At 43.1% G+C, this 22239-nt stretch overlaps 1 protein-coding gene across 1 annotated transcript in view; it reads left to right on the top strand.

Moving 5' to 3' along the window:
• The first annotated feature begins 10361 nt into the window (after positions 1-10361).
• Su(P) (prostaglandin E synthase Su(P)) overlaps positions 10362-22239 on the top strand; it is a 108077-nt gene continuing 96199 nt past the window's right edge. Inside the window, exons 1-2 of the mRNA XM_080277931.1 lie at positions 10362-10591; positions 13554-13769. Coding sequence (XP_080134057.1) covers positions 10487-10591; positions 13554-13769 — 321 coding nt within the window. The 5' untranslated portion in view covers positions 10362-10486. The remainder of the gene's footprint in view (positions 10592-13553; positions 13770-22239) is intronic.

The raw sequence follows: 22239 nt of genomic DNA, 5'->3' as shown, positions 1-22239 counted from the left end.
GGCCTCAGCTGCTCCAGTCGTGCCAAACCGTCATAAATCAAGCGGTGCACTCAAGCATGGGACAACAGCCCTATTATGCCTTCTTCTCACATCATCCCCCTCGCCTCATTGGTACCTTATTGCCTTCCGTTGACGCAGAGGAGGACGACCTTGTGATTGCACACACCCTCATTAAAAGAACCCACGAAAAGATGACCAGGCGATACCGGGATGTGGCCAGCAGGCGGAGGAGAGCGCAGAAGGTTGGGGTCAATAGCTTGGTGTGGGCGAAAAAAGAAACCATATAGCCGGGTACCTGTAGGAAACTGAATGCCAAATGGGACGGCCCGTATAAAGTGATCGAAGTGTTGCTAGATGGAAGTGTTTATATCAATGAAAATGTATTTAGTGGCAAGAGAATACAAAGGGCTGCTGTAAAGGTAAAACCATATTACGGTACAGAGGAATGGCTCTTAGAACCATTGCAACAGGAGCTCGCCCCGGAGCTCGAAGATGAGCGATTACCACCGCGAGTGAGGAATGCCCCTCGGAGGCTCATAGAGGAGTGTTAAACAGAAAAGTAGAGATAAGTGCGTGAGACGAATGTTGTGAAACATAACTGCCTGAGGTTATGTTCCGGGTGGACTCATCCCCGAGGAGAGGGTGTAAAAAGAAAAAAAAAAAAGAAAAGTGTTCCGGTTGGAACCGGGAAGTGCCTTACTTCGAGGAGAGTAATTAATCCCCTCACGTTACAGTTAGCATGGTTTGTGAGGTAGTGGAGTCTTCAGGACAGAATGAGCCCTCACCTTCTTGCGGGTGGAATGCTGGAAACAAAAGAACCGAGTGAATGTGAATGGAAGAGTGGAAGGAAGCACCCCCGTGGTGATCTCACTCTCGAGAGACCCTGTCAAGCTCCGGTGAGCGACAAGCTATCCTCCAAATTCTGAAGCTGACTGGGGCATAAATTCCCTCATCACATCAAGTGTAAGGAGTGATCATACCTCCTAATGAAATGAGTAAGCGACCTTCCGAGGTACGCATTAGATGTTTAATGTGGACCGACAGGTGCCACCGATTGTGGAGAAAAAAAATGTTCCAATTCAAAGTGTTAATAACAGTTATAGGAGTAACAACATTCCATCCATGCATATGTCATAGATGATTGACTTGGGTAAAATTTGTCTTCCGAACGTGGGAGCCGTGTAATGCCACAAATTTAGTATTCATGTATATGTTTAGAGGTACTGTAATTTCTAAGTTAGATAGAGTGTAATCTGAATACTAGTCTATACGGCTCCTGTTCTAAGTAGTAGTTCATGTGTTAATGATCGATATAGGGACCACTTTATTTTTATATGTATATATCTCTGTATCTATGCATAGGTAGTGTAACTGGGAGTGTTGAGCTATGGGAGTTCACCCCTCTGGTAAGTAACGAATAACAGATGTGGGCAACATCCTCTTGCTTGTGGTGCGTCGTTGCCGGGCGCCAAGTTTAAACCTTAAATAGAATAATAATGGGTATGCAATTCTTTCCATATCATTGTTGTGAAATGCTTACTAATGAAGCTGCTAGAATTCAAATATGTGAAATTAATAGTCAGAAAAGGCAAAGATAATGTAATTTGTGAGGATCAAGTAGTTCCGCATGCCTTAGCCGTCACCAGATGGCATAAGCTACCCCAAACTCAGGGCGGGATGGCGGTAAATTCAGTATTTAACTGTAGTAAGGAGTGAATCCCAAATTTTCCTCAATTCAATCAAAAGTCCTAACGTCATGTGTACTCTACTATATAAATAGTGAAGAGATTTAAAACCCACCATATCGCAAACACAGGCTCATTTGACTAGCAGTAGCGTCCCTACCACAGAGTTATACATATAGAGTGCGCCACCCTGGTTTGAAAGTGACGCAACCGGAAGTGGCTCAGCGGCCATATTGGGATGCCCAGTCTCACGCTCAATTCAAAACAGGTAAGATGTTCTCGCTTCTCTGTGATCAGGAAATAAAATAGAATGGAAATATATTCAAGCACTGCATCAACTTCAAGAAGAGGAGGGCCTTCATTTAGGAAATAAACTCAGGGATATCCATCTTTCAAGGCACACTCAAAAGATGAAAGTAAAACTTGCTGCGCAAACACTGAGTTCTAGTGTAGCTGATGCATTAATCTTCTGTCGGGATTCATTACATCTCCCACAGTTTAAGGATTGTCAGGGTACAGTTAAATTTCTGCAAATGGCTGATAAACTTTTTGATGTACTGAACTCGAGAAACAAATTTGCTAGAGGAATGAAAGCAGCACTTCAACCTGAGACAGAAGTAGTTTCAATGTCATTCTTAGATCAAGCATTTGCTTATCTAATGACTATCACTAATTCTGATGACATCCTCATGTACAAAACTTCTAAAAAGACACCTTTCATTGGTTTTTTGGCTGCCATTAAGAGTGTTCAGGCACTTTATAAACAGTTTGTAGGTGTAAATAAGCCACTCCAGTACTTTCTAACTTATAAGCTGTCACAGGATCACTTAGAACTCTTTTTCTGTGCAATTCGAGCATCTGGTGGCTTTCGAAATAACCCTTCTGCGTTAAACCTCATGGCAGCATACAAGAGACTCCTTCTGAGGCATGAAATAAAAACGTCAAACGGGAATGTCTCTGCACAAGACCTCACTGAAGTGCTCACATCTGCAACATCTAGCAGTGTCATGAAGAAAGCTTTAGAGGATAAAACTGAAGATATTATGATGGCAAGAAGATATGATATCATTCCTCGTAGTCCTGCCCAAGAAGATCATGATTATGTAGACTGTCCAAACTTTACAGATGTGTCATATTATAAGGAAGCTGCAGTAGGTTGCATTGCCGGATATGCATTTAAAATGGTAAAGAGAAATATTTCATGTCCAGACTGCTTGTCTGCACTTACAGCAACAGAAATTAAGAACAATGATAAAAGTTGTGCATTGATACTGGTTAAGGACAAAGGCGGCTTGATAAAGCCCTCTATGAGTGCTGTGTCTGTCTGCAGATCCACAGAGAAAATATTTCAGAAAATGTTGAAAAGTCATGACAAAGAGCTACGTAACATTCCCAGAATTTCCTCTCTAGTTGCATATTCTGTATTGAAAGAGACTGGTAGCACTGCATTTAAAATACATAATTCCCATATGTTTGAATGTTCACCTGATAATAATCACATTTTTTCTCTTATTAAAGCAGTGGTGCTTGCATATTGCAAGATACGTTTGCATCATCTTGCAAAAGCAACCACTGCTAAAGTAAGAGGCTGTTATGTTAGGAAAACACTAAGTTAGTATTATTTAAGAACCAGTAAGTGAGGACACTCACCATCCACTCAATTAATGTTAGCTATTAATAAATTGGTATATGTTCGCTTCTAATCGTTGATTTTTGTGTATCCAAAGTAAAATGGTGCGTAGAGACAAGGTAAGGGGACCGGGAATAACTTTTCTTCTCACTTAATTCAGAGCGCAATAGTAATGGAGAAAAGGCCTAAAATAGCTAAAGTAATTATACTGATAACTGCTCTATCTATTTACATCAGGATATACTGCAAAAAACACTCGGGAAAGGTTAGTATTTGTGAATTATGATGAGCTGTACGGGAAGGTCGGGACTCGGTAGAGTGGGCATCCTAAGCTGGCCGCCGCGCCGGGCCCGCTGGCTTCACTTATCGCCCATACCACAACACAGGAACGCGCGCTCTATATGTATAACTCTGTGGTCCCTACGTGCCCAGCTAAACCGCATTGGCTACCCAGACGTTGTGGGTAACAGACGTTGTTTCAGGTGAGCTGTACACATTCCTCCTTTCTACCCCCTTGCTTGTTTTAATTCTTGGTTGTCGTGAACAATATGAAGTAATGTTGTTAAAAGCTTAACGTAGCATTGGCTACCCAGACATTGTGGGTAACAGACGTTGTTTCAGTCCACAGACACCGTGACTTTGGGGTTTGCACGAGGCCATCATGTGAATTTGCCCATAGACGATGTACACACACACTTACACTACCCACAAATAGATTTATAACTAAATGTAGTAGCAATTGAATTATAAATCAATCAGGTGAACCTTTTTTTGATAGTAGATAAGGTACAGAATTTTGAAAGTTAATGTGATCATATAACGGAAAAGCGAATTTAACTCAACCGTTTTTTTTTTCTCTTCTTTTATTAATAGGTTAGAAATATTGGGAGTGTTGAAGTGAATTTAGTGGTTGTAAGGATATGTAATTTCGAATTGTTCCTCGAGGCTAAGCAAGCCTGAGTGATTATGAAATATTAGATCGAGGCTATGCCAGCCCGAAAAGACAGTCCATGTCATTGAATGTCCCAGTCTTAAGGCTGTTGAGCCCAAGAATAACTGATATTAGAGAATGAAATGTAATGAACTCAGGAGTCATTGTTAAATATTCAAATTGTTTCGCTTGGTAACAGTACTGTATTACTATCGCCCAACTAGTACTTAATTTACATCTCTTTTCATATTATTAAAGGTCAGGTAATTCAAAAAAAATGTCTGTTGTTTAACAAGTATAGATTTATTAAAGTAGAGTAAAGTATATGCAATTTTGATATCCAACCAAGGGAATTTTGTCCTCTCACGCATGACTCCCCTTCCAGTTCAAGATTCCTCCGCTTTGGGAACGACTAACACACGTGGTACTAACTTATTCTCGACTCGGCTAAAAATACAAACGCTACCAAAAGTATCCTTTATGCAATTAACCTTTATCATTCAAAGTTGAAGTTGCTTCCCCCCCCTTCTTTTTTTTTCTTTGGTGAATACTTTATCAGTCATTGAGGGGAGACTAAGTTGAGTCCCCTTTGTATTATCAACAAATAAGTTAAACAGAACAAACCTGATAAATAATGATGGGATAAAATTTCTCATCGTTACACTGATGAACAACGGTGGGATAAAAAAAATCCCTACCGTTACAAATTCACTCTGGTGTCCGGGCGTGAGGGGGAGGCCCTAGGGGGAGCCTTCCTGCAGAGGGCAATTCACTGCCCACAGGGGAGTCACTGCCCGGGTCCTGGTCGTCGGTGGAGTACAGGGAGGCCCGTCTGTCTGGGGGCCTCGACCTGGGAGGAGGCCCTCGTACTGGAGCCTCGTTGGTGGGGTGCAGGGAGGCCCTCTGGTCTGGGGGCCTCGACCTGAGAGGTGGCCCTCGGGACTGGGGCCAAACAGCTGTAGGAGGCGGGCCTGTCACCTCTGGCTCCGTGGGGAGAGAGAGCCTAGGTTGCCTTCACCTGGAGGCTGCTGGTCGGGCCTGGGGGTCCTAAGACTACGGTCGCCTGTAGGGGAAGGCGCCGACTGGGGTGAGCTGCGGCACCGTCTCCGTCGGGTGTCCGGCAGGAGCAGGGATCTCCCAGGGGTAGGTGGTAGGACCTGGATCGGGCCTTGCCACCACTCTGGCAACACCTCCGGGGCAACACTCCCGGATGGTGACAAAGGGCGTCCCACGCAGCCGAGAGGGAAAGGGTCGGCCGCGCAAGGGACTTCCTGCATCAGGAGGGCCTTCAGAGCCACGAATGAAGGGCATACAGTGGCCACTCTTTCCCCGTCACGTACGGTGGCCGTGAGCGCGGTTTCATGACTCCTAGGGCACGCAGCTGAAGGGCGTACAGTGGCCGCTCCTTCCCCCGCACGTACAGTGGCCATGCTGGCGGTGCTGCTCCCGAAGGAGGAAATGGCAGGAGAAGGGTACACGGAATCCGTGCCTTCTCCAGTACGTACTGAGGCTGTAGCCTTGGGTCTGCTTACCTTGGTACGTACAGCAGCCGTAGCAGTGAGCCTACCTGCACTATGAGAAGCAACTGAAGGGCGTACAGTGGCCGCTCCTTCCCCGTCACGTACAGTGGCCGTCGATGCGGTGTTGCTCCTGTAGGAGGGAAAAGCAGGAGAGGGGTGCACAGAGGCCACGCCCTCTCCGGTACGTACTGAGGCCGTAGCCGAGGGTCTGTCTACCCTGGTACGTACTTTGGCCGTAGCCAGGAGCTTATCTACACTTAGAGAAGCAACTGAAGGGCGTACAGTGGCCGCTCCTTCCCCGTCACGTACAGTGGCCGTCGACACGGTGTTGCTCCCGTAGGAGAGAAAAGCAGAAGAGGGGTGCACATCGGCCGCGCCCTCTCCAGTACACACTGAGGCCGTCGCCGAGGGTCTACTTACCCTGGTGTGTACTTCGCCTGTAGCTGTAAGCTTGCCTGCCCTTTTGGAAGCAACTGAAGGGCATACAGTGGCTGCTCCTTCCCCGTCACATACAGTGGCCGTCGACGCGGTGTTGCTCCTGTAGGAGAGAACAGCAGGAGAGGGGTGCACAGAGGCCGCGCCCTCTCTGGTACACACTGAGGCCATAGCTGAGGGTCTACTTACCCTGGTGTGTACTTTGGCCGTAGCCTTGGGCCTTCCTGCCCTTGGGGAGGTAACTGAAGGGCGTACAGTGGCCGCTCCTTCCCCGTCACGTACAGTGGCCGTCGACGTGGTGTCACCTGGGACTGAACCTTGTTCAGTCCCACCCTGATTCTGGTGACGGCTGTCCTGCTCCCAGGGTCGTTGTCTCTTCCCGCTTACCTGGTGTTGGGATAGTTGCAGGGAAGAGGGACTGAGGACAGTAGTGTCCCGGTGACCCTCTTGTTCCAGGTCACTAGCCCCACCGTGGTGTCCTTCCGGGGTGGTGGTGTGGTGGCGGCGGCGGGTATTTTAGTATTCTTAAGAAATTTCTTAGCAATAGGCTATCACAGGACTATCTATCTATCTATCTATCTATATACCTAGGCTGCTTCCCCCAAGGAAAGGGAGGTAGCCGAGACAGGACGACTCACTCTCCATTTACTCATCCATTCAAACACATTCATTCGCATCTTAGCCCCAAAGGGGAGAACGGACAGATCCTCACCGCATCACACCGCACAAGGGTCAACTGCGCAATGCAAGCAGTGACATCCACAGCAGGGCCCGACAGCAGAACTGGTTTACCCCTGCCACATCATAACAGACCCATCCCCTTACCCGCACCTGACCTGGCTAGCTGATCAGACCAAATGCGGGAGAATATCCCCTCAGGGCTGCGTCATCACTTATTCATTCACAATTTCTCTCCATTTATTTCTGTCACGCACAGCCACTCTTCCTTGCTCAACAGACATCCCTCTCGCATCCAGCGCTCTCTTCACACTGTCCATCCATCCTATTCGTGGTCTTCCTCTCAGTCTTACACCTCTCACATCAGATCTAGTTATCTTTTTCACCAGTCGCTCATTATCCATTCTCTCCATATGCCCAAACCATTGCAACACCCTCTGCTCAACTCTACCAGCCATCTCCCGAACAACTCCAGTTCTCCTTCGCACTTCATCATTTCGCACTCGATCCATACGCGTCACTCCACACATACTCCTCAGACATCTCATCTCCATTACATTCAAACTTTTCCTCTCTGCTACACCCATATTCCATGTTTCAGCCCCATATAACGCAGTCGGTACCACAACACCCTCATACAGCCTTCTCTTTACATCCATTCTAAGCGAACGACATTTAAACACTTTTTTCATTCCTCCCAGCACCTTTCCTACTTCATTTATTCTAAACTTCACTTCTGCATCTATTCTTCCATCCACAGCAACATGTGACCCTAGATATTTAAAACAATCTACCTCCTCAAGCAACTCACCATTCAAAACTATATTCATCCCCCTACCATCTATCAACCTCGTACACTTCATCACTTTACTCTTATTCTCATTTACTTTCAATTTCCTCCTTTCACACACCCTTCCAAATTCCTCTACCGACTGTCTCAATCTCTCCTCTGAATCAGTCACCAGTGCAGTATCATCTGCAAACAGCAGCTGCTTCAGATTCCACTCTCCTCCATCAACATTTACCAGACTCAGACCACCTAAAACTCTTGCATTCACCTCCCTTACAACACCATCCATGTAAATATTAAACAACCAAGGCGACATCACACATCCCTGTCGCAGCCCCACTCTCACGGGAAACCAATCACTCACAGCATTTCCCACTCTTACACACGCTCTACTATTTACATAAAAACTTTTCACCCCTTTTAGTAACCTACCATCAAGTCCATACAATCTTAAAACAGTCCACAAAGCCTCCCTATCAATTCTATCATACGCTTTCTCTAAATCCATAAATGCCCAAAACACATCCTTGCCTTTCGCTAAATACTTTTCACTCACTTGTCTCACAGCAAACACCTGATCAACGCATCCCCTCCCTCTCCTAAAGCCACACTGCTCATCACTAATCACTCCCTCTGTACCCTCTCTAACTCTCATAATTAACACTCTACCATACACTTTACCTACAACACTCAACAGACTTATACCCCTAAAGCTAGTACATTCATACTTATCACCCTTGCCTTTATACAACGGGACCACAGAAGCACTTGCCCAGTCAATTGGCACCATACCTTTCTCAAAGCACACATTCAATAATCTTACTAACCAGTCAACAATAGTCACTCCACCACCCTTCAGGCATTCCACAGCACACCCATCCATACCTGCAGCTTTCCCTGTTTTCATCTCCTTTACTGCCTTCTCCACTTCCTCCTTCGTGATCAAAGAATCATTCAACTCTCCCAACACATTTATTCCTTGCACCCTTCTATCTGCCACAATCTCAGCCACCCTTTCCTCCTCTACATTTAACAATCTTTCAAAATACTCTGCCCATCTCTTCCTTACTGCATCCATCTCAATTAACATCCTTCCATCCTCTGCTTTTACTCGTTCTTCCTTCCCAGACTCTCCCTTTCGCACCCTTTTCACCTCCTTCCAAAACATTTTCTTATTCTGTTGAAAATTCTCTGTCAGCCGCCTGCCCCACCTCTCATCTGCTGCCACTTTAGCATCACGCACAGCCCTTCTCGCTCTATTCCTCTTTTCCTTATACCTTTCATATGACATCTCATCCTTCCTCTGCAGCCACACTTCATATGCACGTCTCTTCTCAGCCACAGCCATACTTACTTCCTGGCACCACCATTCACTTCCTTTTCTTACACCACCACCCACACGTCTCACACCACACACCTCTTCTGCATGCCCCACCACAGCACTCTTAAACAACTGCCATTCCTCCTCCACACTGCCATTTTCCCGATCTTTCACTGCGTTCCACTCATCTTTCAATTTCTCCTGATACTCTATCTTTTTCTCTCTTTTATCCAACTCACTCACTTTCAAAACCTCCCTGCCACACCTAACCCTCCTAGCTCTCACCCATCTCTTACCTACTCTTAACTTTCCCTCCACCAGGTAGTGGTCAGACATACCTCCACCCTCCCCTCTCAGAACTCTCACAGGACTACAGAAAGAAATGTGATGTACCTATGGACCGAACGCCCTACCGAGGCCCCACTCGAGGAGTACCCCTCTCCACGCCGCCCAGCAGCCCACTCCAGACTACACGGCCCCCGAGGATAGTCCCGTACCCCCCGACTCTCCGAGGGAAGCCACACCTGATGGGACACCTCCCACACCTGGCTGACACCTGTAGGAGCCCAAGACTTCAGTAGCCCTGTCGGAGTCCTCCTGCCTAGATAGTGACTTTGTACCTGAATAGTGTATTGTGCCTTAATTGCATCTACGTTGTATTCAGTGTTGTGTGAATTTAAGATAATAAACGTGTAAGGTTAATTGACCAGAGTTTTTATGCCCTGTTCCTCTCGTGGTGTATTCTAGTTCCGGTCTTGAAACAGAACCCCGGCTCAACAGCTAGTGTTCTTAGGGCGAGAAGTCAACCTAAAAACACCTAGCATAACAGTATGTTACTATATTTGTTTGCTGAAGGGGCATGTAAGACCAACCACCAAGTTTTTTTTTTTTTTTTTTTTTTTTTTTTTTTTTGGGCACAAGTTTGTAACCAGTGACTGTGTATTAATTGTGACGAAGTGTACGGCTAGACCCACCACCTCGTTTTGTTGTATATGTACTCTGTGTATCCTTACAATAATAAGAATTTCAGTCAGTCTCATTCAAGTGAACTTCCACATTCGTCTGCAAGTAGAATAGACAGTCTTAAGTCCGAGCACACTGTTCATTGTATTTTGCATTTTTAGTTAAAATATAATAATTATCGATTCATGTACCTTACTAGCAAACTCGGACTCTTACTGGAGTGTGTGAAATATATTTATCCCGTCACAGTATTGCACTTGCCTAAAATGAGATCAGACAATTGTGGTTAGCACTGCGTCAAAACAACAATGTCTATTTACGTAAGGGGAGTGCTCTCAGTTTTACGACAAAACGGCTGTATATCTAGCAGGAGTAAGGTATTAGTTAGTGCAGGTAATGGATTAAAAGGCCAAGTGGTATTGAGGTCAGCTGCAACGGTGGAGACATCGCCGAAAAAGCTGTCAGTATGGAAGAAATACGGGAAGTTGCTGGGCGTCGGGTTCGGAGTTGGCGTGTGTGCCGGCAGCGCTTACATGTATGATGTATATATGAAGATAAACACCCCCTTGGCCAGCCCATCAGAGGGAGGCGAGTATGTACTTCCACAAGAGCCTCCAGTACTGAAAGTCTCGAGATCGGTTAGTATGTTATGTAAGGATCTAGCTTCGATATTTCGGAATTACACCCAACTAATGGAGACCGAAATTTGTTCACCATGTAGGTTATGAATTTTATAGCAATTTTGGACAAACTGCAGGAAAGCTTCCAAAGCAAATTATGAAAATTTTATGACAGGCATTGCAGGTAGGTGGTGGCGACCATCATCCACACAGGGTTTCATTTCATATTGTTTATAACGCATGCAACATGGTTGCATGCGTCGGCCTTGATCATCTGATGGTGGCTTTCCATGCTGCTCAGTTTCTGGCAGCCTGTCCATGCAGTTTCCCATTCCTGAGGTTTCGCTCTGTGACCCCGCCCCAGGTCTCTTTCAATCTGCCTCTCACAACCTCACCCCCAGCATTCACTTCTCACTTTCTGCTCTCAATTGCCATCCTTCATCCTTTCTGCTTAACCAAGCTATCTCAGTCTACCACTCATCTTAACACCAACACCAGTCTCATCCATCCTCTAAACATTTCCACTGTAAACCAATCCCCTCCAGGCTCCACATTCAAAGATGCACAGTACATTCATCCAACCATTGTCATTTCTGTACTTTTGAAACTGTGAATATTGTTTTCCTCCACTGCCCAGGTCTCACTACCATACCATACAGCACCACACCTAACACATGCAGCACACAAAGATTCTTCAGCACACAGGGAAACCTCAGGGATCTTTGTGTGTGGCATGTGGGTGAAGAGAAGACCAAAGGGGGTGCAAGGAACAGCATGGTGGAATGAAGAAGTGTGACAGGCTGTAGCACAAAAGAAAAAAGCATATAATGAATGGATGAGAAAAAGGGGCATGGAAGAAGTTGAAAGATGGAAGAGAGTTATATGTAGAAAGGAAGAGAGAGGTGAAAAGATTAGTAAGAGTAAGAAGAGAGTGGATGAGGAATTTAGAAGGAATTTGACTGTAAAGTGAAGGGAATATAAGAAAATGTTCTTGAAAGAGGTAAAGAGAATCAGACAGGGTGGTAGTGAAGTTAGTAGGGGAGTGAACGATAAAAATGGTAGATTACTAGTTGAGAAGGGAGAAAAAGTGGGCAGATGGAGAGAACACTTTAATGAATTGTTAAACATAGAGAATGAAAGTATTGCGAGTATAAGTGCCTGGGGAATGGCTGGGAGGAGGAGGGAGGTGAGAAGACAAGAAGAAATCAGTAGGATGGAAGTTGTGGAAGCAGTGATGAAAGTCAAAATGGAAAAGCCTCAGGAATTAATGGAGTGTGTGGTGAAATGCTGAAGCATGGGGGAGAGATGTTAGTAGAATGGATGTGGAAGATGTGCAGATTGGCCTGGGAGGAAGGTAGAGACCCGGAGGATTGGAAGTCAGGCATAATTATTCCCTTGTACAAAAGTTTTCGTTTTAGTTTCGTTTTTAAAGGCTCCAACATGCTTGCATGTGTCGGCCTTGGTCACCTAACGGCGGCTCTCCACGCTGCATGATCTGTTGCAGCCTCCCTGTTCAGTCCCGTAACCCTAAGGTCACACTTAATGACCTCGTCCCATGTCTTTCTCGGTCTACCTCTCATAACCCCACCCCCAATATTAACACTTCTCACCTTCCTCACCCAATTATCATCCCCCATCCTCTCCACATGTCCAAACCACCTCAGTCTACCTCTCTTCATCACAACACCAATACACTCCAGTCCCATCCTACCTCTCAACTCTTCCATCGTAAACCCAGCCCCTCCAGGCCTTGGACGCAGGGACGCACTGCACATCCACCTAATCATTGTCATTTCTGTACGTCTGACCCGGCGAATATCTTCCTCCTTCACTGCCCAGGTCTCACTACCATACAGCATTACACTCCTAACACATGCTGCATACAAAGACCCCTTAGCACATAGGAAGAGCCCTCTCAATGTCTTACCTGGGTGCAAGCACCCACATACATAGCCATAACCACCCTAACCAGCCACTCATCCAAGCCAAGCTTTCTCATTGCTCACTTCACCACCTCTCTAGGGACTCTGTCAAAGGTTACCATTAATAATTACCGGTATATTCCATACGAAACAATTTAGGTGAGATCTATGAACTGTCCGCACAAGTTAACCATACACAGTAAACAACGAATGCAGTTTAAGTACTCCTTAGAAATGTTAGATTGTAGCAGACATCAAATTATTTATATTTGACAGTAAGGTACTAACAAATCTAAATAACATGTAGTACAAGCCTTACCCTGTTTTAACAGCAGCCAATGCAAGTTTGAATCTGTGATTAAGTTGAGTGAGTAATGCCATCTGTGAGGAAGTCACCAAAGTGTGGCTGACTCAGATCAGTGGCACATGTTAGCTCAAATAGAGTACAGTACTGTACCAGTTTTCTGTGGCTTTAATACTCACTTCATTTAAAATGTATGAAATGATTTTTTTCCTAATATATTATTAAGCTAGAAACATGACATACTGTTCCTGCATATTATTTAATCATTGTATGCACCAGTATTTGTGGGCTTATATTGGTACACAGTGGTATTTGCCTTTTAGGATGTCTCCCATGTAGCCCCACCACAGTGGAGACAGATTATTGTAATTTAGTCATTCTCTATACTGTACTTCCAGACAGTTCATTGAGAAAAGACCCTTGTATTGAAGGTGTTGATGATGTGTGGATGAAAGAAAAAAGAAATTGAGGAAATGTAGTACATGTCCACACTGTTGTGTAGAGACCTAACAGTGTGTGAGTGTCAGCTTGGACTTTCACTCCAGTTGCAGTACTTGTGTTAGAACATTTGTTGCTTAAGAGTAATGACTGTGTGGCTAGTTAACAAGTTTGTTCCCACATTCACTCTCATGGGAGTACCTTGTAGGTTGATGGTAGTCCATTTTACTACTTACTGTAGTTTACTGAATTAATTGGTATAGCGTAATCATAGTTACTAAACAGTACCAGACTGTAATGTGATGTTTTTTTGCAGATCCAAGTTCCTACAGACACAACTGGAATGAAGATCACACTCTTTCAGTACCAAACATGTCCATTCTGCTGCAAGGTTAGGGCATTCCTTGATTACTATGGATTCTCATACAATGTTATAGAAGTCAACTCCGTCACCCGGGCACAGACACGATGGACAGATTACCGCAAGGTTCCTTTTCTTCTTGTCAAGCTCCCCAATTCTGAAACTATATTGGTAAGTAATCATTATATTTTTTACCATACTGATTGCTGCTTACATTAATGTCATTTAGAAATTGTCATATTAGGTAAAGAGGGTGTATCTCCTGACAGATTATTTAGTGTTATGATAGAATAGATGCAATGATTGCCATACTCAAATTGCTTTAGTAGAATCTGACTTTTAAATTGAAGGTTCTCAGTACTAAAGCTTTACCAGCCTCTGCATTCAGGAGTATTAATTTGAAATTAGTGATAACAATGGTATACATTGAAAAAATTGTTTTGATCGTTTTGTGTGATTTTCGTATTTTTGGGCGCTGAATTAAACAGTGAAAACCATTTTCCTACGTCATGTAACGTTTTTTCACAGAATGCTTTTCTTAGTTTTTATTTATTATTATTTTTTTGTTTTATCCTTTTTCACCATATAATTATTGACATGGATATTTTATTGCAATGATATGTTTGAATTTAGTATTTTCTAATAGTAAAATCCATGTTTAAAACAACACAGTTGTTTTATTTGATAATAAGCCAGAATATAGCTGGAACACAACACAGTTATGAGTCACACTGGTATTGGAGTGCAGCGAACGTATCTCAGTGTGACTCAGTTAGTTGGCTAATGTGCTTGTAAATTACTTTCAGTGGAGTGTTTCATTTTTTATCACAGCAATATTTATTGAAAACAGTGGTTTATTGCAGTGACCTGAGTGGCCTAGTGCAGAAACTTGGCAGAGGTTATAATGCACAAGAAAGGAGACAATACTGTATATAGGTCCTATGAGCAAAGTTAAGCAACGCAGGGTCTAGCTAGTACTTGGATTGATGACCCCCTGGGAATGCCAGATGCCTTTGACATTTGAATTTTTGTGGTAGATGGGGACACTTACCATCCACTCACTCGATGTAGTGCTGCTCTCAGATGCCCTCCATTTCCTTTTTTCCTTCCATCTGTCCTTCCTTCCTCTTCTGTTTCTTTTCTTCATTCTTTCCTCTTCCATCTGTCTGTGGGTGACTCTTCACTGAGTGACAAGCCAAAATGGTTTCCTGAATACCAGGGAACCCCAGATTATGGCACCTAGAGATTTAGTTGGTGATTAACCCCTACACCGCGGGCTTGTTTACCAATAACTTGCGTGTGCCGCGGGGTTATTTGGGCTCCGACAGACTCTCAAAAAATATTTGCCAAAAATCAGTTATTAGTCCTAGAATAATAAAATTATATATGCTTATGGCACATACCTTCAGCTTTCTCCTGGAATGATTGTTGAGCCTTCGTCGGTTACCGTAGGACTTGTGGAGACCTCTGAAGTAGGGTAACGAAGTCTCCACTTTACACTTCCCGACAACCCGTAATATGATTACCACAGCCAGATACAAACACTATAAACACTATTCTACAATTTTCAAGTAGTTTGGGATCCATACTAAAAAAAAAACACTGTGAAAGCAATGGAAATTACGAGCGCGTCTGATCGTCGCACTGGCACTAGTTCGCTCTTGGTAGTCTGTCATTTATTATTCATAAAACCCCTCACACTTTATATTTCTATTACTATATAACACTTATATATATCTATAGTCTTTATCCATAAGTTTCCTTCAGTAGTATTAGTTTATTGTCACTGTAGGGATTCAATTTCTTTCAGTAAAATACGTAGCATTCACTTTCTCGTCCTGTATACTGGCATTGAGAGTGAATGTCACTTTCATCTTCACCCTCATAACTCATAGCATTCAGACATGCTAGAGTGAAACTTTCACTTTCATTACTCCTAGGGTATATACTCGTATTCTTATAATACTACTCATTTACATTTCTATTTACGTTCTCTATTTTATTTACATTATTTACATTTCTGTTTTATTTACACTGTTGTGCACTGTCACTTGAAATAACTTATAAAACTATTTTCCATTGTTCACGTATATTTACATTCATTACTTTCACTTGCTGTTTACACATTATTTACACATTATTTACAATTCCACTTGCACTGTTTTACTCAATAGAAAGATCGTAGTCACTCTTTTATCAATTGTCAGCCCTTTACCTCTTTCCACACGAGATTTAGTAGGGGGTAAAGGTCACAGGGCCATTTGCATGGGGGTGAAAAAAGGCCTTGAAGTCAGCAAGAAGAAACATACGTACTCTCGCTTCGGAAGTTGAGAGAGAACTGATGATAACGGAGGACCACCAGCGTAGAGGCCTGCTAGGGGTTATTCAGAGTTACCAATATTACTTCTTGAAACAGCTAAGTCTAGCACTGATATGATTGGCAGGAAATCTAGACAACACATTATAAATTTGGTAGTTCTAGGTGAATGTAAATATCACTTAGGTTGCTCCCTTCCCTCCTTACATGTATATTTATTACGAAAACAGATTAGAGGCCTACTTAGGAGATATATATATTCAGAGCTACCAATGTTATATCTTGAAACAGCTTTGTCTAGCACTGATATGATTGGCAGGAAATCTAGACAATACATTATAAATTAGGTAGTTCCAGGTGAATGTAAATATCACTTAGGGTTCTCCCTTCCCTCCTTACATGTATATTTATTACGAAAATAGATTATAGGGCATATTTCAAGGGGAAAAAAACAGCGAAAATTAGCGAACGAGTGCACGTGAGGTGTTGTCAGGTGATAATTAGCCAATTCCAGGTGTATGGCACTCTCACTTACCTTATTTCTTTCTTGTATATATTATTTGGTATAAGAATAGGACATAGGGCTTATTTCAATGGATGAAATCAGTGAAAAATTCCAGGGAAGATTTACTTAGCGTAGCACGGCCGGGCAGGCGAGAGGATAGGGTAATGGAGGGGGGCTAGGGAGGGGAGTCAAGAACGGGGAGAAATGGCTAAATTGTCAACAATGGATGGGAGTACAGATGAGATTAGGAGTGCTGACTAGTGTTGGACATTGGCAGTACCGATAGATGATACAAGCCCCCACTTGGAAGCCCGGGTGAATTCAAAATAACACAGAATCACAAAAGCGACGCCCCGCGGTATGATCCCTTGCTCCCAAGCGTCACGAAAGTGACGCCCCGCGGTTAAGGGGTTAAGGGACTCCAGCCGGATTTAGGTTGTGCAGGTTTATATCCAAGGGATGGTTGGAGTTTACTGCTCACATAATGCCACTTGGGGACGAGTGAAACTGGTCATTTACTGTACATCTTAAATGTCAGGACCAACTTACATATCCCCGGACTTCTACATACTGCATGGGTCAACACAGGATTGGATGATGATGATGACCTAAAAGAAGCCTGAAAGGGGTACTTATTCATAATGGTAATAAATATGCATCAATACCTGTTGCCCATTCTGTGTATTTAAAAGAAACATGCCAGAATTTGGCAAATCTTTTAGAGAAAATCAGCTACTGTACAGTGAACACCAGTGGTTCATATGTGGGGACCTGAAAGTTCTGTGTATCGTACTGGGTCAGCAGTCAGAGTATACAAAATTCCCATGTTTTCTCTGTGAGTGGGACAGCAGAGCCAAGGATTTACATTGGGTTGAGAAGGAAGGCCAAATAGAAAAAATCTACAGCTTGCTACTAAAAACATCAGACCTAGCTTGGTGAATCCAGATAAAGTGCTGCTACCACTGCTTCATATTAATCTTGGATAAATGAAGCAGTTTGTCAAAGCCCTATCAAAAGATGGAGCCTGTTTTATGTATTTGTGCCAAAAGTTTCCTGGTTTCTCTGAAGCTAAATTGAAAGAGGGTGTACTAACTGGACCTGATATTAGAAAACTGGTTTCTGATGCAGAATTTGATGGTACGATGAACTACCTGGAATGAGTGGTTTGGGTATCATTCATAGTAGTAATTTCTAAGTTTTTAGTTAACAGTAACGATCTAAATTACAAAGAAGGTGTGAGAAATTTGTTGGTCAAATTTAAGGAGTTGGGTTGAAGCCTGTCTCAAAGTTTACTTTTGGATTCGCGTGTGGAAATTTCCCCCGAAAATCATGGAGCGGTGTAAGGAAAGGGAAATGTTTCCTGGAGCTAGACCTTACTAGATCATATGGCCCTGCTTGGTGACAGGAGGGTGCTACCCCTCCTGGCATGGCAGCTACTGGATGTGGCTTGAACTCCCCCCCCCCCCCTCCCCCCAACCCCCCGGTCCCGAGTCTGATGTCCTGCCACTGAGCCACCCTGCCCCCTTGGAGCGGTGAGTGAAAAACTGGGTGAAAAATTCGATCAGAATATCAGGGACGTGGAGACAAGGTATCAGGGACATTGGGATGTCAGTATGATGGTGGACTACAGCTGGATGATTCATAAGGATGCACGAGAAAAAGTGTACAAACTACCAGCCACCAAACAAAATTCTGGACCAAAAAAACAGATTAACAAAGACTAGAGAAGTTATGTAAGTCATGGAATATGTAGTGTTGTTTCCTTTATATGGATGATGGAGCATCCCTAATGAGTGAGAGCAGCATTTGGAAACTCCCTGTACTGTTGTTTGCAGATGATACTGTGTTGTTAAGTGAAGGTGAAGGGGAACTGCAAGGCTTGGTGAATGAGTTTGGAAGTGTGTGTAAGAAGGGGAATCTAAAGGTGAATGTAGGGAAGAGTAACATTTTGGTCTTCAATAGAAATGAAGTCACTGGATGTACAGTGAAGTTGGATGACAGGGAAATGAAAAATGTGAGTGTATTTAATTACAGTACACCCTCATTATCGACGGGGGATAGGTACCTAAGATACCCGTCGATGCCTAAAACCGTCGATACCGATTTTCGTCTGGTCAGGTACCCTTTATTTATATATTTTAATATCCCTTCAATCACTCGTATGTAATATGGAGTTTAGTTTTAGTGTTTCTTAGAAATAAATTAGTTAGGCAATTGAAAAACTGAATATCAATAAAACTACTTATATTAAGTAAAGAATTATGGAAAAAATAGCATAATCTCTGATGTTGATGCATAGTGGTCGTACACTGGACCTCAACTTGTAATGGCTGCTGTATCATCACTTCTCTCTCCACTTACACCTCACTTCATCTAAAAATAAAAGGCGAAACCAGCAGTTGTAGCCATCCATATGTTTACATAACTGTGTAAAAAAAAAAAAAAAACGAAAGCAGCAGTGGTGGTCATTCATACGTTCTAATAACTGAGAGTGTGGGGCAAGTGTTACGTTAGATTAGCTGTTCGCACCGATCTTCACAACACACGCCAGTGCTGCTAGCTCACACCAGAGAGACCACGTTCTCCTATTTACTTTCATTCTCAAGAGCTTCCTTTCATTCTTGATATTCCATTTCTCCCAGACCTAAATTTTCACGACTGTATGGCAGTTTATGCTATCAAAGATGAATCTTAGCCTAGCTTTCGCTAGGATCTTCTTTCAGGAAAATTCAACTCTCCTTATGCTCGTATATTTCATATTTAATCTCTGCCTAACTTTTGCAAGAAATATCCTTTATTGACAAAAAATCCAACTCGTCTTTAACATTATAACAAATAATACAGGAGCATGGGTTTTATCATATGTCCTTCTGCATTACCACACAACAGCACAGACACACGATCTTTTGCTGCTTTAAAGCCTGGCGCACTTTTCTCCTCCTTCGAAATGTACGTTCTTTTAGGCATTTTCTTCCACCACAGGCGTGTTTCGTCCGCATTAAACACTTGTTCATGCCTGTACCCTTTCTCCCTTATAAGTTCAGCAAAGTCACGTGGGTACGATTCTCCTGCTATCTGATCTGCTGAAGCTGCTACACCATTCATCCTAATGTTATGTAGGCCATACCTTTTCTTAAAATTCTCGAACCAGCCCTTGCTGGCTGCAAATTTCTTTTGCCTAGAGCAGAAGCACCAACATTACTAGGCCTATCACCATCGTCATTACTTTCACCATCATCACTATTTTCACCTGCCTCACTTTCATCACCATTATCTTCACCAACACCACTGCTTTCACCAGCAAACCGAGCGTAGAGTTGTTTTGCTTTGTTTCTGATGAACTGGGAGTCTAGCGGCACGTGTCGACGGTTTAAGTCCTCAATCCAAATATTCAATGCCTTTTCCACCTTCACCAAGGCATCATCTCTCACATGCATCGTTACTTTAGCCGATCCTGGTGTGCACGAAGCCAGAGCATCTTTAATGTCTTTTTCTCTCCATTTTATGCCACGAACACTGGACTCATTCATGCCATACTTGCGACCAACCGCTGCATAGCTCATTCCACTTCTAAGTTTTTGTAATATTTCGTTCTTTACTTCCAAGGTAAGTACTTTCCTTGCTCTCTTAGCTGCCTTATTTCCAGTTGGAGTGTTACAAGGGCGCTTCGGAGCCTTGATGATCGCGAAAGCACGATAGATGTGGCCGAACACGATATGAGAACAACAGACAAACGTGTACTGATGCTGTTGTTTGTTAGGTTGGCGGGAACATGCTGCGAGCAGCCAGAGACACCTGGCAGGATGGTGCGCAAACTTGCTAGGAGGTGCCAATACAATTCTTTTTTTTTTTTTTTTTTTTAATAATAATAATTTAACTCCCAGGAGACAAAAAAACCGTCGATAATCAAATCCGTCAATAAAAAAAACGTCGATAATGAGGGTGTACTGTACTTGGGTAGTGTGATGAGTAAGGATGGAAGTTTAGGGGGTGAAGTGCTTGAAAGGGCACAACAAGGAAGAAAGATTGCTAGTTCTTTGAAAGTAGTGATAAGAAACAGGGAAGTGAGCATGGAAGTAAAAAAGTCACTGAATGACGGTATTGTGATACTAGCTCCAATATATGGAAGTGAAGCTTGGACCTTGCTAGAAGGACACAAGCCAAGAGTGAGAGCAGTGGAAATGAGTTATTTGAGAGGAGCATGTGGAGTTACATGGAGAGACTGACTGACAAATGAGGAAGGGAAGAAGCATTTTGGTGTGGATGTGGATGTAATAGAAAGCATTAGGAGAAATACATAGAGGTTCTTTGGCCATGTTGAGAGGATGGAGAATGAGAGACTAACGAAGAGAATGTATGTGAGTGAGAGTGAGGTGGAGGGGGGGAGAGGGAAGTGCAGGTCAAGGATGAGATAGAGGGATGGAGTGGAGAGGTATGGGAGAGAGAGGAGTGTGAGCTGGGAGCAGGGCAGTGAAATGGCAGGGGACTGGGGGACCTGGAGGTGATTTGTTTGTGTCCATCCCTTATTGGATTAAGGCATCTGGCAGTAAATAAATAGATAGTTTACTGTATGTATATGTTTGAAAGATGACATTGACTGGATATTTTCATTTTCAATTAATTTAGAACAGTATTGTATAGATTGATTTAAATTTATAATTTGCCACATTTTTATTAAATTTCTTTTTAATATTGTACTGAAATATGATGTGATGGAAACATTCTGAATGTATTTGTTTATTGTGTTCATAAGTGCAATAAACACTAAATACTAAGAATTAAAACAATTTTTAATGGTAGTGCCAACTTGCCTAGCCCTGGGCTCCTTTGCTCCTCCTGGGGCAACGTAGGATTGGATGGTGAATGAATGATTTGATTTGGTAGACCTGTGTAATAGATGTATATATTAAAGGATCCCCTAATGTAAAATTGTACAATTCAGCAATGTCCATCAGTTTGTTTCCTGCACCTGGTGTATCTAATAGCCACCAGTAAGCATTATCAGATGGGTTGTACATCAGTGTTTACCCTTTTTATTTCACCATAGTGTTCTTCCAGGTAGGATTTGCCTAGGACTTTACTTTCTATGAATGTACAGTATGCTTATCAGTACCTTGTAAATTCTGCACTGGCCATAATGTGTACCATAAAGTAACTAATTTTATTAACCCTTAGGGCTGCAGAGGTGTTTTTGTAACTAATGTCCACAGTGTGGCAGATGCTTGAAAAAATAGGGTGTTTTCACAATTTTTTGTTGTTGCCTGTTTATACTTAACATGTTTAAATTTGCCAAACAAAGGTCAGTCTTTCCACTAACCTTTGAAACAAGCTGGATGTCCATAGATGGCCCAGGGCTGGAGGGAGAGCGAGTAGAGTAGAAGCTGTGTTTTTGCAGTCGGCGAGTATGAGTGACACAGGTACGTGTGAGGCAGCGTTGCAAGTGACCACCATGCCACACGAGGGAAAGAACTTTGGGAGGTGACTTCCACCAAAAACTAAGATATTCACCCATTTTTGAGTGATAAGGACACTTGTACTGCACTGTGGCTATGGATATAATGAACAAGAGCAAAATCACAAGCTCTGCATTTAGTGCTGCACATACTACGTGAGCATTATAGTAAATGATGTAACATGATTGTTTTCTCTATAAGTACTGACTGTTTCACTAAATAAATCATTCATTGTTATCACTTATTACTACATGGTCATGTGTAAGACATGGAAGTAACATAATGATGCAGAGTTGCCACATGAGGGAAGATATGTAACTTTTTGATTTCCCCCCAAATTAGCCACTTAGTTAATTTTCTACCACA

Source organism: Coenobita brevimanus, chromosome 71 (genome assembly GCF_032717465.1).
Source record: "Coenobita brevimanus isolate Jiangsu-jjx chromosome 71, ASM3271746v2, whole genome shotgun sequence".
In the NCBI taxonomy this organism is placed as follows: Eukaryota; Metazoa; Arthropoda; class Malacostraca; order Decapoda; family Coenobitidae; genus Coenobita; species Coenobita brevimanus.
This window is presented reverse-complemented; position numbering and strand designations above follow the sequence as displayed.